General features: G+C 35.5%; 1 protein-coding gene across 2 annotated transcripts; it reads left to right on the top strand.

Moving 5' to 3' along the window:
- Positions 1-1,409: 1,409 nt before the first annotated feature.
- Positions 1,410-12,457, top strand: LOC129453622 (uncharacterized). Of its 2 annotated transcripts, none has more exons than XM_055217956.2 (8): positions 1,410-3,270; positions 3,805-3,862; positions 4,269-4,322; positions 4,488-4,553; positions 5,654-5,713; positions 7,681-7,740; positions 9,115-9,189; positions 9,407-12,457. In XM_055217956.2, the coding sequence occupies exons 1-8, from the start codon at positions 3,203-3,205 to the stop codon at positions 11,774-11,776; spliced, it is 2,811 nt and encodes a 936-aa protein (XP_055073931.2). In that variant the 5' UTR covers positions 1,410-3,202; the 3' UTR covers positions 11,777-12,457. The 2 variants fall into 2 exon arrangements, with proteins under 2 accessions (XP_055073931.2, XP_055073925.2); XM_055217950.2 differs by having other exon boundaries at positions 5,651-5,713.
- The last annotated feature ends 1,507 nt before the right edge of the window (positions 12,458-13,964 follow it).

Raw genomic sequence — 13,964 nt, 5'->3', positions numbered from 1 at the left:
CTCATGCCGTATAACGTATTGTAGCACAATAGCATTTATTTGAACCCTGAACAATATGATGAAATAAGTAATTTGATATATAAATTACATATCTATAAATTATATAATTCTGTTGGAACAATCCAGTTTGCATCACATAAAAATGACATTTAAATACATTGTTGCACAAACTCCATTAAAGGTGCAGTGTGTAATTTTTAGAAGGATCTCTTGAAAGAAATGTAAAATAATATACAAAACTATATAATCAGGGGTGTATAAAGACCTTTTTATAATGAACCGTTATGTTTCTATTACCTTAGAATGAGACGTTTTTATCTACATACACAGGGTCCCCTTACGTGGAAGTCGCCATTTTGTGCCCCATGTTTCTACAGAAGCCCAAACTTTTTTACTAAGTTGTCTCCGACAATGACATGTTTGTCCGGTGACAGCTACCGTAGCTTCTCAATAGACGGGTTGCACGGCGACGTCATTAACTGGTTGTGCGCGCAACCGAGAGGCAGAAAGAAGAGAAGTGCATTGTGTTGTATGCTAGCGGTGTCTATAAGTCAAAATGCCAAGGAATTGTTGCGTGGAAAATAGTACCAACAGAAACAGAGCTGGGTGCCTGATGTTAACATACCAGTAGATGTGACTATTACGTTACTAGCCTAACATTATAATTCATACATGTATCACAGTAACACTGCAAAAATAAAGACAGAAAAACAGATCCAACTAAAATCAAGTTTTATTTATATACAAACAATAAAGAACGCTTTAATAATTAAGGTTGTTGCAGCAGTGGATCAGCTCACCAAGCAGGGTTTCTGCTTCCTGGATGCGCGCGCACCCTGTAATGTTTGTAAACTTGCAACCCGTCTATGCATTTCAAAAGCAAGGGGTGAGCAGTGGACTGAGTCGTTCGTTGCAATTCGCAACCTCACCACTAGATGCTGCTAAAATTTACACACTGCACCTTTAAAACTTTAAACCCTGCAGTTACATACATCCAGAGTTGGGCAAAGATACATTACAGTGTTTTTTTAAATAAAATACCAAATACCTTACTTTTAAGTGTATCAAAATAAACTACTTTTTCTATTTTGAAAATACTAAAAAATACGTTTTACAAGGAAGCATGAACTTTCTTCGCAAACCTTCCATTAATCTATTGCTTTACCATTTCATTGACTCTGAGTCATGCAAAAATATGACATGCAACCAGGGCCTATACTTTGTATTACCAGCTGTCATTAAACAAGTTATTCATTAGATGACAACTGATGGCACCTGTATTCATAGCAACTAGTTTTTAACTAATTAATCATTTGATGGTTATCTAATAATATATTGTTTCAGGCAGTTATTTCAACCCAAAATATCATGATCCTACTAGCTACTTTAACGGGGACAATACTCAGCAATCAGTTATTTATTTATCAAATTGTTGGACTCCTTTTTAGCAGTTGAAAACAAACATTCTATAATTTCAACAATTCAATATGTTTAGATGTATTTTAAATGTAGCCAGAAATGTAATCTGAATTTAATTGCATTTGTATGATGTTACAGTACTTTAAAAATACAAAACACTAACATATTTTGATACAAAATACGAAGGCATTTTTATCAACCCTATCAAATACAAATAAAAAAATATTTTGTATTTGAAATACATATATCAAAAATACTGCCCATTCATGAGTACATCTGGGGCAGTTTCCCGGACCAGGATTAGCTTAATCCAGGACTAGGCCTTAGTTTAATTAGGAAATATAACTAGTTTTAACAAACATGCCTTACTAAAAACATTACCTGTGTGCATTTTGAGGTAAAACAAAGGGCCCTGGTGTATTTTAAGATATGAAAGTGCAAGTTGTGTTCAGTTTGGAGAGCTCTTAAAAGTGTTAAAGTCTAGGACTAGTCTAATCCCTGTTCGGGAAACCGCCCCCTATGTATTATGTGTTATCTGCATGAGTGCATGTGTGTACATGTATGAGGGAAGCTGGATATGGCTTCTGCAGCCTGCCCAGCTCTGGGGAAAAGCTGTTGCATAACCATATAGTCCATGTTCCATGAGGTTTACTGTCTACCTAGGAGGGTGATAAAAGGGGTGTCCAGGCTGTGAGGCATCCTGCTGAATGTTTATGGCCCGTGTGTAAAGACGGTCTGTACACAGATGAGACAGGAGCCTAATCCAACTGTCGCACAACCACTAAATCTTTTATTGAATGTTTTAAAGTTAGCAGCAGACCACTGGGAACAATATCAATAGATCATGCATTTCAAAGATCAGTTGCAATTGTGTTTTAATTTACTTTTTGGTTTGAGATTAATAAATGTATGTAGGTATGTAGCCTAATAAATGAAATTTGAAAGTTTAAATATTGAAAGATATTTAAAAGTTTATTGTTGCAATAAAATGCTTTTCCTTATAAATGCAATTTCATCACAAATGTTTGTACTTCAGTATTTGCACAGGCTGTATTTACATACAGATAGACTTGCAGTTTACTTGTTCCTTTTTTTTCGACGGTTTATAAAACATAATAAACACGTAACTGGATGGGCATCATTTTTATTGTCAATTTAGAATGATCTTAATTTAAAACAAACGTGAACTGACGCAAGACACATTCTTTTGGCGCAACTAATTACCATAGACAACATACGTTGTTGTGACATAATAACTGTAATGACGACTAGGCGTGAAGTTTGTTCGAGTTGAAGTGGTGTTGCGCAAACCTATTGACATCATATTATCACGAGAACGAGTCGACAGAATACGGACCTGTCTGCTATCGCAGTACTTTAATGTCATACGCTGATCAAACTGCGCAGTCTTGCAAGTCAAACACACGTTATTCGCCAGTGATGACGCTGCTACAGAGACCATATCAGCATTAGCAATGCAAGAGTCCTGTTCTTTTCAACCCGGAGGTAATCAGGAAATTATAATTCTGTAATTTTGTTTTTGAGGGACATTGTGTTAATAAATAAAATATAAATATATTTAAATTAAATATATATATAAAGTTCTGGTAGTTACTTTGGTCCACACTCCAGTATAGTAGGTGGCGGTAATGCACCTTATTGGAGTTCACCCGCCATAAAACCATAAGACAGAAAAAGAAGAAGAGTTCAACCCGGGCTTTCAAAGAGCCGGTTGGCGACTGGATTACCATTTGCTACACATTTGTATCCTACTGTACATGAAATGAAGTACAAGAAGTATCTCGTGGAGAATAAAGACATTCCTAGAACAACACAGCATCGCTGGAGAAGGTATGGAATGTTAATTTTAACCAAGACAATAATTGGGTATAGCATATAGCAAGCATATTATTTGATGGGTTTTTGCAAAAGGCTAACGTTAGGCATATTTTTTTTGTTATGTTTTTTTGTTTAACTTGCGTTAATTTACGTTCTCAGTTTAAGATTTTTTTTTTTACATTTTATAGCAATGAATCAAAATGGCAAACTAATATTAATTCAAAAGGTATTTAGAACAGTGTTAAAACTGCGTTTTTATTGCAGTAAGGAACATAATGTTAATGGCTATTGGCTAGGTACAAAAAGGCAATTTCGATGTCATGTCAGTAAGTTAGTATACAAAGTCCTACCTTAATCATTTATGTGATTTTAATGGAGTGACATTGAGTATATTTTCTTTGTTTAAGCTTTACTGGGATGTCTTTCATCATCCGTGTACTCATACAGCACTTCTTTTGTATATTTTTATTATAAACTGTAATTATAGGCTTTAATGGTAAGTGCTGAAACATTTTTCTTCTTTTAATTCTGTTTTATGCTTTACAGACGAATCCGACATGTTGGAGTGCAAGGACAACAAAATGCTTTTGTTGGTGTTTTTCAGGTAAAGGCTGTCCAACTGCTAGAATGTGGAAAACACTGAAATGGTGTTCTTGATTGCTGAGAGCCTGTAGATGCTTTTTACCGCTAAAATTGAGTTTAGGAACTTGTTCAACAAAGCCAAGTTGACAACATCTCTGGTTTGCTCGACAGTGCACAACAATAGGCTAATTTTGTATTTAGCAATGACGCTGGTTGTGATAATTTTCTGACCAATCAGTGATATACAGTGATAAACGTCATGTTTTAGTATCAGTATGGCTCACTTGTTACCCCAGGTGGTACTAAAGAAAGTTGTAGGTGCTGCATACTTAACCCAGTGAAAAACTCCTCAAAGGTGAGCTGTACCGAGGTGTACTATACAATAAAAAGGCGTCATTAGTAACTATGTTTTTTTATTTACCTTTAAGCAAAACCCAGCTTTGTTTGACATGCCTATCAAGCAAATGAGCGATACTTTGCAGGTATGGAGGACGCTAATCACTAATTACTCTCTATGTGTAGTATATTGTATGTAATAAATCTTGTAGTCATAAATGTTACAAAATATTATTTATAATAATATAATTAGCTCCCTAGAATATTGCAAAACATTTTCTATAATTTTTTTTTATCACATTGTTGCACAGCAGAACCAAACTTCTGAAGAACAGAACCCAGTTGTGACCATCAGCCCTGCAGAGACATCCAGTCAGGTAAGAAAAATAATGTACACAGTTACTTTAAAACAAATTATGTACAATACAATGATTACTAAAACATAAAAATAAACATGTCTACAGGTTAGTAACATGATGTACTATAGTTTTATCACAGTAAAATCAAGGGAAGGGAAGTGATATTCATAGAAAAATCATTGAAATTGCAGTCTTATACCACAGGGTAGTTGAATGCTTCATTCTGATTGGTTGATGAACTTTCTAAGGGTGTGCATTATTTTTCAGTAAACACACACCTATGAATTAGTTCCAGGGGCCGGTTGCATAAACATAGCTGTTAAGTTAAGATTGTGTCTTAAGATCTAGTCTGACCAACTAGCAATTAGTGCTAATCAGTCTTACTAACTTTTCGGATTGAGAGGAGATAAGTCTACATTTTAATGTAACAGAATTTAAATTGTTATGATCAGTTTTGAAGAAAAAATTTGATGACTAACTTCTAAGACTTAGAAGCTGGTATGGCGTTAAAAAAAACAAAGAAAGAACGAACTTCTAAGACTAGTCTAAACAATTTATGCAATCGACCACAGGTCTATCAACAACATTACAGTTCCATATCACTAGGCCAAGTTTAAGTAAAATAACAAATTTATTTTCTTTTCAACAAATAAAACATAAATGTGTGTACACTAAATAAACACTGATTGCCTGCTTGTTCAGTTTTGTTTTTGCTTCATTCCTTATAATATAAAACTTAATATAAAACAAGAACAAATTATATGAAAATATTAAAGCAAAAAAATTATATATAAACATTGATAGGCCAACTTGTTCACATTGTTTATATTGAAACATTTTCAAATAATTCAACAACCCATCAGCAATTACTTCCCTACTTAAATAGTTTTTTATGGAACCACTTCACTTTAGAAAGTTTGGTTAATAATTAACATGTAATACTACACGGTGCCTTTTTTCGGAGAATAATTTTTAAAATGTGTTTTTTTCTTATTTTACAATTTTCAACAAATCTTAGAACTTTTTATCTGAATATAACCCCACAGCTACATAAGTTCTTTATAACCTACAAGTGATCTGTAAATGTTTTTATTTATTGTTCTTGTTTTCCTTAGCAGGTTTTTGCAGATGTTGATGACATACAACATGATCTGGATACATCTGACAGGTCATTGCAGGTAAGGAAAATGCATATTTATACATACAGTACATGTTTGTGTATGCATGAGTATACACGTACAGTGTTGTACTACACTCTACAGACTGTTGTGTTAAAAACAAAACATCTGTTTTAATTCTGTTCTTAAAGGGATAGTTCACTACAAAATCAGAATTTTATTATAAATCACTTACCCATGTGACGTTTAAAACTTGTAAGTCCTTCGACCATCTCTCACAATTCTCGCAATGCAAAAACCAGTGAGGATTGATGGTCCCTGTGTTCACCTTTTCAGAAGCTCTCCAACCATTTGTTTTGGTTTTAATATAATCAAACATTGCTAAACAGTAAGAGACAAAAATCTACTCAATATTTAAAACAATAATGTTTATTTAATATTTTTATATTTTTTATATTTAAAATTTAATTGTATTTGTCCAATTGTATGCACGGATATGTATGAGAATAATGACACCGTTTTTCCACATTGTACTGTTTAAAATTGAAGTCAGAGAGATGAGTTGATGAGTAACAGCTGTGAATGATCACAACGTGCTTAAGCATCCACGTGACAGAAAAATTATGTCAAGTGAGCTAGGGTCCTTACCAGTGCCCAAACCTTTGTACACGAGATACCGATTCACCACCTCGGGAGCTTGGACACGAGTCGATAGACTACGATATATCGCCCAGCCCTACGTTGTAAACAATACTTTAACAGCCTGTATAAATGCACAATTTGTGCACATTCAACTCTTTTGGCGATGTTTTTTTATTCTTTTCTGGACTTAAATAGCTGGGGAGAGCGGGGCACAACCTATGCTTTTTTACTTTGGATCTATCATTCAAAAATATTTAGATGGGGTTTGTTGTAACACCTGCTAGATCATTTAGTTTAAACACAAATAATTCAATCAAATTCTGTCTCTATACTAAAGGTGGATATTGTATCTGCCAATTATGGATGAATTTGTGGATATCTATCTATCCATGATCATTCAGCTAACCATCCTTGTATTATGCATATAAATAGATTTTTTTTAAAAGGGCTGCACAAATAAGACAAAAAACATAATTTTGAGTTATTTCCCCTGATATTGTCTTAACAGTTATCATTTTGATGAATAGTATTTACATTGTTTTTATTTCATTATCATTGTATACCTTAGGCTTCATTATAACACTGTGTGACAACTAACCCCACTGTGTAAAAAAATGTTTTCAATCCCAGCTATCAGTTACTAGTAGTTGCTAACATGTTTCAAAATGGTGTTATGTTTTAGGTAACAAGACAGTGATTAAAATTATATAATATTTGTTTTGGTGACTTACACACCCAACTTAGAAATTATAGAAATATAAGATGAAGAAATTTACTTTCATGTCTCCAAAACAGTCTTTTTTCAATATCTTAACCAAAACACATCAAAACTTTTCACAAATTCACAGATTTGTCTTCTGGCAGTAAGAAAAAATGACCAAAAGCACAGATATTTATAAATATATAAAGTAGCTGTGTTACAATTAGGGGTTGGCGATAAACCAGTAGATATGATAAACCGGTAGAAATTTGTCATCCAGTAGAGATTTTGGACTATCGTCTCTATCGAGGTTATTCGCCCACGTCATTGCAGTGTGCGTGGTCACGAAAACGTAGCGTTTGTACATGCATTTAAGTGATTTTAAGCCATTGCGCAAAATTCCCATCCTCATAAACACGATCATTAAGGTCTTAAGAGAAAGTAAACCAATTAAAGAGAAAACGTATGTGTAATATTTCACTTCAATAGCAGTCTACGGGACCGTGACAAGCCTTCCGGTTTTCATAAAAAATATCTAAAAATGTGCAATCAGAGGACTTATGGGTTTGGAACGACATGGGTATAAGTGATTTATGATAAAATTTTAATTTCGGAATGAACTATTCTTTCAAGTATAGACCCATCAGTTAATCTAGCATTTGAATGTGATGTGGTTCCTTTGCAGGTTTTTGCAGATGTTGATGACAGACATGATGGTCTGGATGCACCTGACAGGTCCTTGCAGGTAAGGAAAACACATTGGGTTTTTTTGTTTGTTTTTTTAAGGACAGTTAGAAAGCAAGTCATTCTCTCGGGTACCCCAAATTTCACAACTATTGATGTAATATTACCTTATGTCTAATATTATACAACAGTTCTTTCTGGTTCTCGAATCTGATTGGCTAAGAGGCGTGCAATATTCTACTGATAACGGCACAGTAACCGCTTCACCTTTTGTATCAATCCGCCACCTAGTGAATGGAGGTCCTCTAAACAGGCTTATCTCTGAATGGAAAACTGCAGGCACACATGGACACACACAACCGCGCTGTTTTGAATCACTCTCCGTGTGTCTCATTAGTTCACTAGCTCGTAAATCAGTCTGTGAATCCCCAATCGGAAGTTATTATTCCGTCAAAGATCAGCGCTCTTGGATGTTACGTTAAAGTTAATGGGAGTTATGTCTTGTCACATCGTGTGGACACTTGGAAAGAGGAATGTAAACACTCATTTTTTTCTGGAGCAATATCTCTTATCAGAACGCGAAAACACAGTGGAACTGCAGGTAAGCACCGCAGCTTTTAAATGTGGACATTGATCATTTATTTAATCGCGACGTGACTATTAAAACATGTTATGAGATATCGCCACTGGTATATTTATAAGCAGCATGCAAAAACATCTCTCTGACACTTATAAAAAAACATTTTATATAATACTGACAAGAACGAAGTCTAATAATAACCGAGTGCTCATATCGCGTTAAGATGAAATGGTAAACCAATAGTAACATTTATATAAGTATAGTTTTATTAACTTTTACCTCGCGCCAAAACAATAACAACACAAAAGACACTAAATATGAATAAAAAAACAAGTAATAGTTTGATTATGACACCAAATACTGCAGATTTGATCTAATTTTGACCATCATAAACAAACAAGGCCAACATGAGAGCCAGGGTATCTCTGTCAGAGATGTAGCCCAGAGAGGGCGTTGGTGAGCGGGGCGAGTGAACACTGACGTCCGCTCATGCTTTGGTTCTCATTCGTACCGAATCTCACTAAGCAAACGTTCAAACAGGCGCTATCTTTACTAATCGACTGTAGATTTAAATATAATACATATATATTCTTGACTGAACTAATCTTAACTACACTTTGTGACCAAGAAACGGTAATATAAAGAAACGGCTTTTCCGTCCATTGAGTTATTATGAGATTCAAAGCAGCCGAAAGTGTTACCTGTCATTCTGGCCTACGGCCGCGTGCCTCTGGCCTAATCACAGCCGTGATGAGAGAGAGCTATATCACACTCCTACTCGAGCGATATTGCTTAATCATGGCATGACTTGTATTTCATGATTTAGAAATGACTTATTGACTTTTTGACTTCCAGCAACAAGTTTGTAAGGAATCAATTCTACCTCATACTACAAGCATTCAACATGATGAAGTGGAAGTCGATGTGCAGGTGAGGAAAGGATGCAATGCCATACAATCATTTATATTATTAGTTTTTTATGTAATATTTATACGTTTAGTTTTACATGTAGTTTACAGGCTTTCTTCTTCAGGATTTTGACCAATTACATTTGTCAGTACATTAACACTATTATCATTAATGTGGTATGAAACATTTTAGATCAAACGGGTGAGATTTTTTTTTTTTATAAAACCCTTTTGTATAGATGCTTTCCTGTGAAGAACAGACAACATCTGACTACCAAGAAGAGTCGAGTGATCATGGCAGTAAGGACATGCAACATGGCAAAGACATTAGAGAGAATGAAATTATGGGGAAAACACCCATAAATGGAAGCCACGTTCCTCCTTTATGGACAATGTCAGAATACAGTGAGAAAGCACTTCAGGAGCAAAAAAGAAAAGAGCATGAGTTGCTCATTCTAGCACTAAAATTAAAACATGATTTGACTGATGAAGCACTAGGGGACATACTTAAAGTCATCAATGCTGTAACTGGTAAACAGTCAGTTTCAACTACTAAATATAATTTTTACAAAAACATGAATGATTATAAGGACTATATTCTTATCAAGCATTTCTGTTCAGATTGTTCTATGTTCATGGAAACAAAAGATGAAAGTGTAAGTTGCAAAATTTGTGGCAAACAGGTTGAAGCAAAGGAGCATATAAAATCAGGAAACTTTTTCATTGTTCTCCCTTTAGAAGTGCAACTACGAAACATTATTGCACAACATTCGTTTTCGCAGTTGACATTCAATAACAAGGATAAATTAAATGCTCACTTTGGTGATGTATGTGATGGTGTGCTCTACCAAAAGACTTTAAAAACCTTCACACCTCTTAATGATTGCCCCAACTTTTCAATCACTTTTAGCTGTGATGGTGTTCCTTTATTTAAATCCTCTTCGCAGTCTATATGGCCAGTTTTATGCACTTTAAATGAACTACCCCCCAATCTGAGATCTGACCATATTATGTTGACAGCATTGTGGTTTGGAGCTAAGAAGCCCCATATGAACATCTTTCTTGAGCCATTTGTGAAAGAGTGCATTGATATCCATGAGCGTGGCTTTGACTGGGTTACATCTGATGGTATACATGGTACTAGCAAAGTATATGCTTTAATACTTGTAAGTGATTCTGTTGCCCGTCCACTCCTTCAGAACTTCAAGCAGTTCAATGGCGAATTTGGATGTTCCTTTTGTCTTCAGAAGGGAACACTTGTAGAACGTGGTCAGGGAAAGGCCAGGGTTTACCCATTTGAGGCAAACATGGAACTTAGAAGTCAACGGCAGACTTTGGAGCTAGTTACAAGGGCTGTTGAGACGGGCACACCTTCAGCAGGTGTGAAAGGACCTTCGGTGTTGTCCCTTTTACCTGGATTTGATATAATTGAGGGATGTGTCCCTGACTATATGCACAGTGTCCTCCTTGGAGTTACAAGATCTATTACATCACTATGGTGTAACTCTGAAAACCATCAATCTCCTTGGTACATAGGCAGGTCCATATCGCAAATTGACCAACTACTGGTGAATATAAAACCCCCAAGTAATGTCTCCAGAACACCTCGATCCTTAAAAGAAAGATGTTACTGGAAAGCCCATGAATGGCTCATGTGGCTACTTTACTATAGTATTTCTGTTCTCAAGGGAATTCTACCTGACAAGTACCTGAATCATTGGATCAAACTTGCAAGTGGGATAGCTTTGCTGCTTTCCACATCCATTACATCTCAGCAACTTTTAGAAGCACAGGACCTTCTTCTTCAGTTCGTGTCTGAGATGGAGCACCTTTATGGTGTAAGCAATGTCACCTACAATGTTCACCTCTGCCTCCATCTCTCAAAAAGTGTCCAGAATTGGGGGCCATTATGGGCCCACTCTGCCTTTCAATTTGAGGCCTATAACATGGAGTTAATAGCTATGGTCAAAAGCACACAGGCTGTGCCCATACAAATTTGCAAAGTTTTCTGGATGAAAAAAGCCCTTCCACTGTATGTCAGTCAAACACTGAAAAATCCCTCCTCAGAGTGTAGTGCTGTTATTGATCATTTATTGAGTGGAAAACAGAAGCAAAAGCATGCAGTGAGGTGTTTGGGAGTTACAGCTTTTGGACCACCCAAGAGAAAAATGATGGCACATGACGATTACATTGCTTTGCATAGTGTTGTTGATCGAGTAGAGAAGCAACCTGTAGACTACTATGATAGAGTGTTTGTCAATGGTGTGATTATTCACTCTCAGGCATACCACCGTTCAAAGAAGAGGAATTCAAGTGTAGTCCGTATAAAACCTGACAACACATTCTTCTCTGTTAAAACATTCATTGTGGCAGATGTAGGAAATGGCAGTTCTTGTTATGCCATTGGTCGCTTTTTTGAGGAGGGGAAGCACAGCTTTTCTGCTAGTGTTCAAAATCCTTCACACTTTCATCCAGTCAAGAAGGTGCTATGTCATCTAACTGCTATACATGCCTCAGCAATCGAACACAAATGTTTGTTCATACCTTTGGAAAAGCACAAATGTGATTACATCATGACTTTTCTTAATTACTACGAAGTCACTGTTTAACTCTTTCACGTCTGACATCAGTGGTTTTATTTTTGCAGTTCTGCCAAGCTTTGCTAAAAGCACCAAACTTTTTTCTTCAATTGCAAGTGGAGAACTGGGGTTTAGATAGAAGCATCAATGTACTCAAGAGCAACATGTTTAAATGATATGAGGGGTCATGAGATGTTTTTTTGTATTTGGAGACATATTCTGTATGCAGCTATATATATATATATATATATATATATATACATGTATGTATGTATGTATTTTCTTACAAGGAGAGGTAATTAAATGAATATGATATGGTTATTGATGACATTTAAAAATAAAATGTTTGTTTGCAAATAAAATGTTTTTTGTTTTTATAAGCCAATTAAGGTAAGGTAAAATAAAAAAAGTTTTTCATTTAACATTTTGTAAATTGTAACGAGAGATAAATTGAAATGAAATGTGGTGTGTGTAGACTTCAAAAGTGTAAGCTGATCAAATAAAGAAAACATAAGTAATCTATTATTAAGGAAAACATACAACCATGTAAAATGTTTTCATATGTTGTTTAAATAAATTCAGCATAAAAAACAGCATACCAGCAAGACCAGCATATGTTGTGTTTTGGTGCTGGTTTGCTAGTGAACACCAGCTAAACCAGCATCAAACCAGCATTAGCACCAGCTAAACCAGCAACAAACCAGCATAAGCACCAGCTAAACCAGAATAAGCACCAGCTTCCCATGCTGGTCAGACCAGCATATGTTGTGTTTTGGTGCTGGTATGCTGTCACCACCAGCTAGACCAGCATAATTCCCATGCTGTTTGATGCTGTTTTTTCAGCAGGGTTGGCATATACAAGTTAAACATATATTGTTAACATATATGGTCATAACATACAATGTTTTATAAAAACAAATTGATATACATTTTGGTTAACCCTGGTTAAGAATCAACAGTGTGAAACATGAAACGGATAACCCAGGATTCCGTTAACCTGGGGTTTAGAATAACCCAGGGTTAACAATTTTAAGTGTGAAAAGCCCTACAATCTGACATTTCACCCTGTGCATTCCTAAACCCTAGGTAAGGTGTCTGAAACCCCGCTCCTACATCTGTCTGTAATTATCAAGCAACATCATTAGCTTCTTCAGCTGTGTTTAATTTGGGTCATAACATTATAACCCTGCCTAGTTTCACACTGCATGCGTTTGGCACCACAATGCGGGGTTAATCCCACAAAAACAGGGCCGTGCTTCCGAGCAGGGTTTCATAACCCTGGGTTAATTTTAGGGATAACCCTGCTTCTAAATTACAAGTGTGGAACGCTCCTTAACCTATGATGCGAGGTTTAGAACAAAGATAACCCAGGGTGAAGCGCAGTGTGAAAAACACATAGGTGTATGTGTAAGGAAGGACACCCCGTTTAAGTGATCTCTGTGTGCAAACATGTCTTTTACATGTCATATTCTGAGTGAATTTAGTCTTACTTTGATATGGTGGTGAAATGGGATATGTTTGTTTACACAGAGGCCAAATGTCTGCATGCACTCTCAGAAAGAATGGTATATAAGTTATCACTTTTAAAAAGATCTTAATATGTACCATTTTTGTCCAGGTATGTACCTTTTAGGTATTAAAATATGCACCTTTTAGGAACAAAAGTGTATCAGAATTTGTATCTCTTATAAACCACATTTTGAAGGTGGCTCAGATCATTTTTATACAGTTTTTATAATTAAAATAAATCCAAAACACCAAGAGTAAAGATTTACAGTATTTTTTGATGCTCCCAGCTTGGTTAGTGTTTGGTATGTTACAGTATGTAAATATCAGAAAAATGTAATATATAATATTTATGAATTTAATAGGGCCAAAAATTACTTTTAGGCCCTATGGTTAAAAATATATGTCACCATTTTTTAACATGTTTAAAAGCAACATTCAACAAGAGTGTTGGGTGCTACTGTTGCATACCGTATGCATGGTGGTGAAATATCCATTTTTTGCATAATAAAGTGGGATTTTTTTAGCATTTCAAAAATATAACGTGTACCCAACTAGTGAATCTTGGTCATTTCGACTGGTTACATCTGTATTGTAGATGTAGATTTAAATAAAAAGTGTAACCTCTCTCAGGGTAGATTCTCCATCATCCACATCAATGGCATGCATCCATAAACTTTGTGTTCAGCTTCAGCCAAAACTTTTGTTTCCT

Source organism: Misgurnus anguillicaudatus, chromosome 22, assembly GCF_027580225.2.
Source record: "Misgurnus anguillicaudatus chromosome 22, ASM2758022v2, whole genome shotgun sequence".
NCBI lineage: Eukaryota > Metazoa > Chordata > Actinopteri > Cypriniformes > Cobitidae > Misgurnus > Misgurnus anguillicaudatus.
The sequence above is the reverse complement of the archived record's forward strand: the minus strand, read 5'-3'. Positions and strand labels throughout refer to the sequence as shown.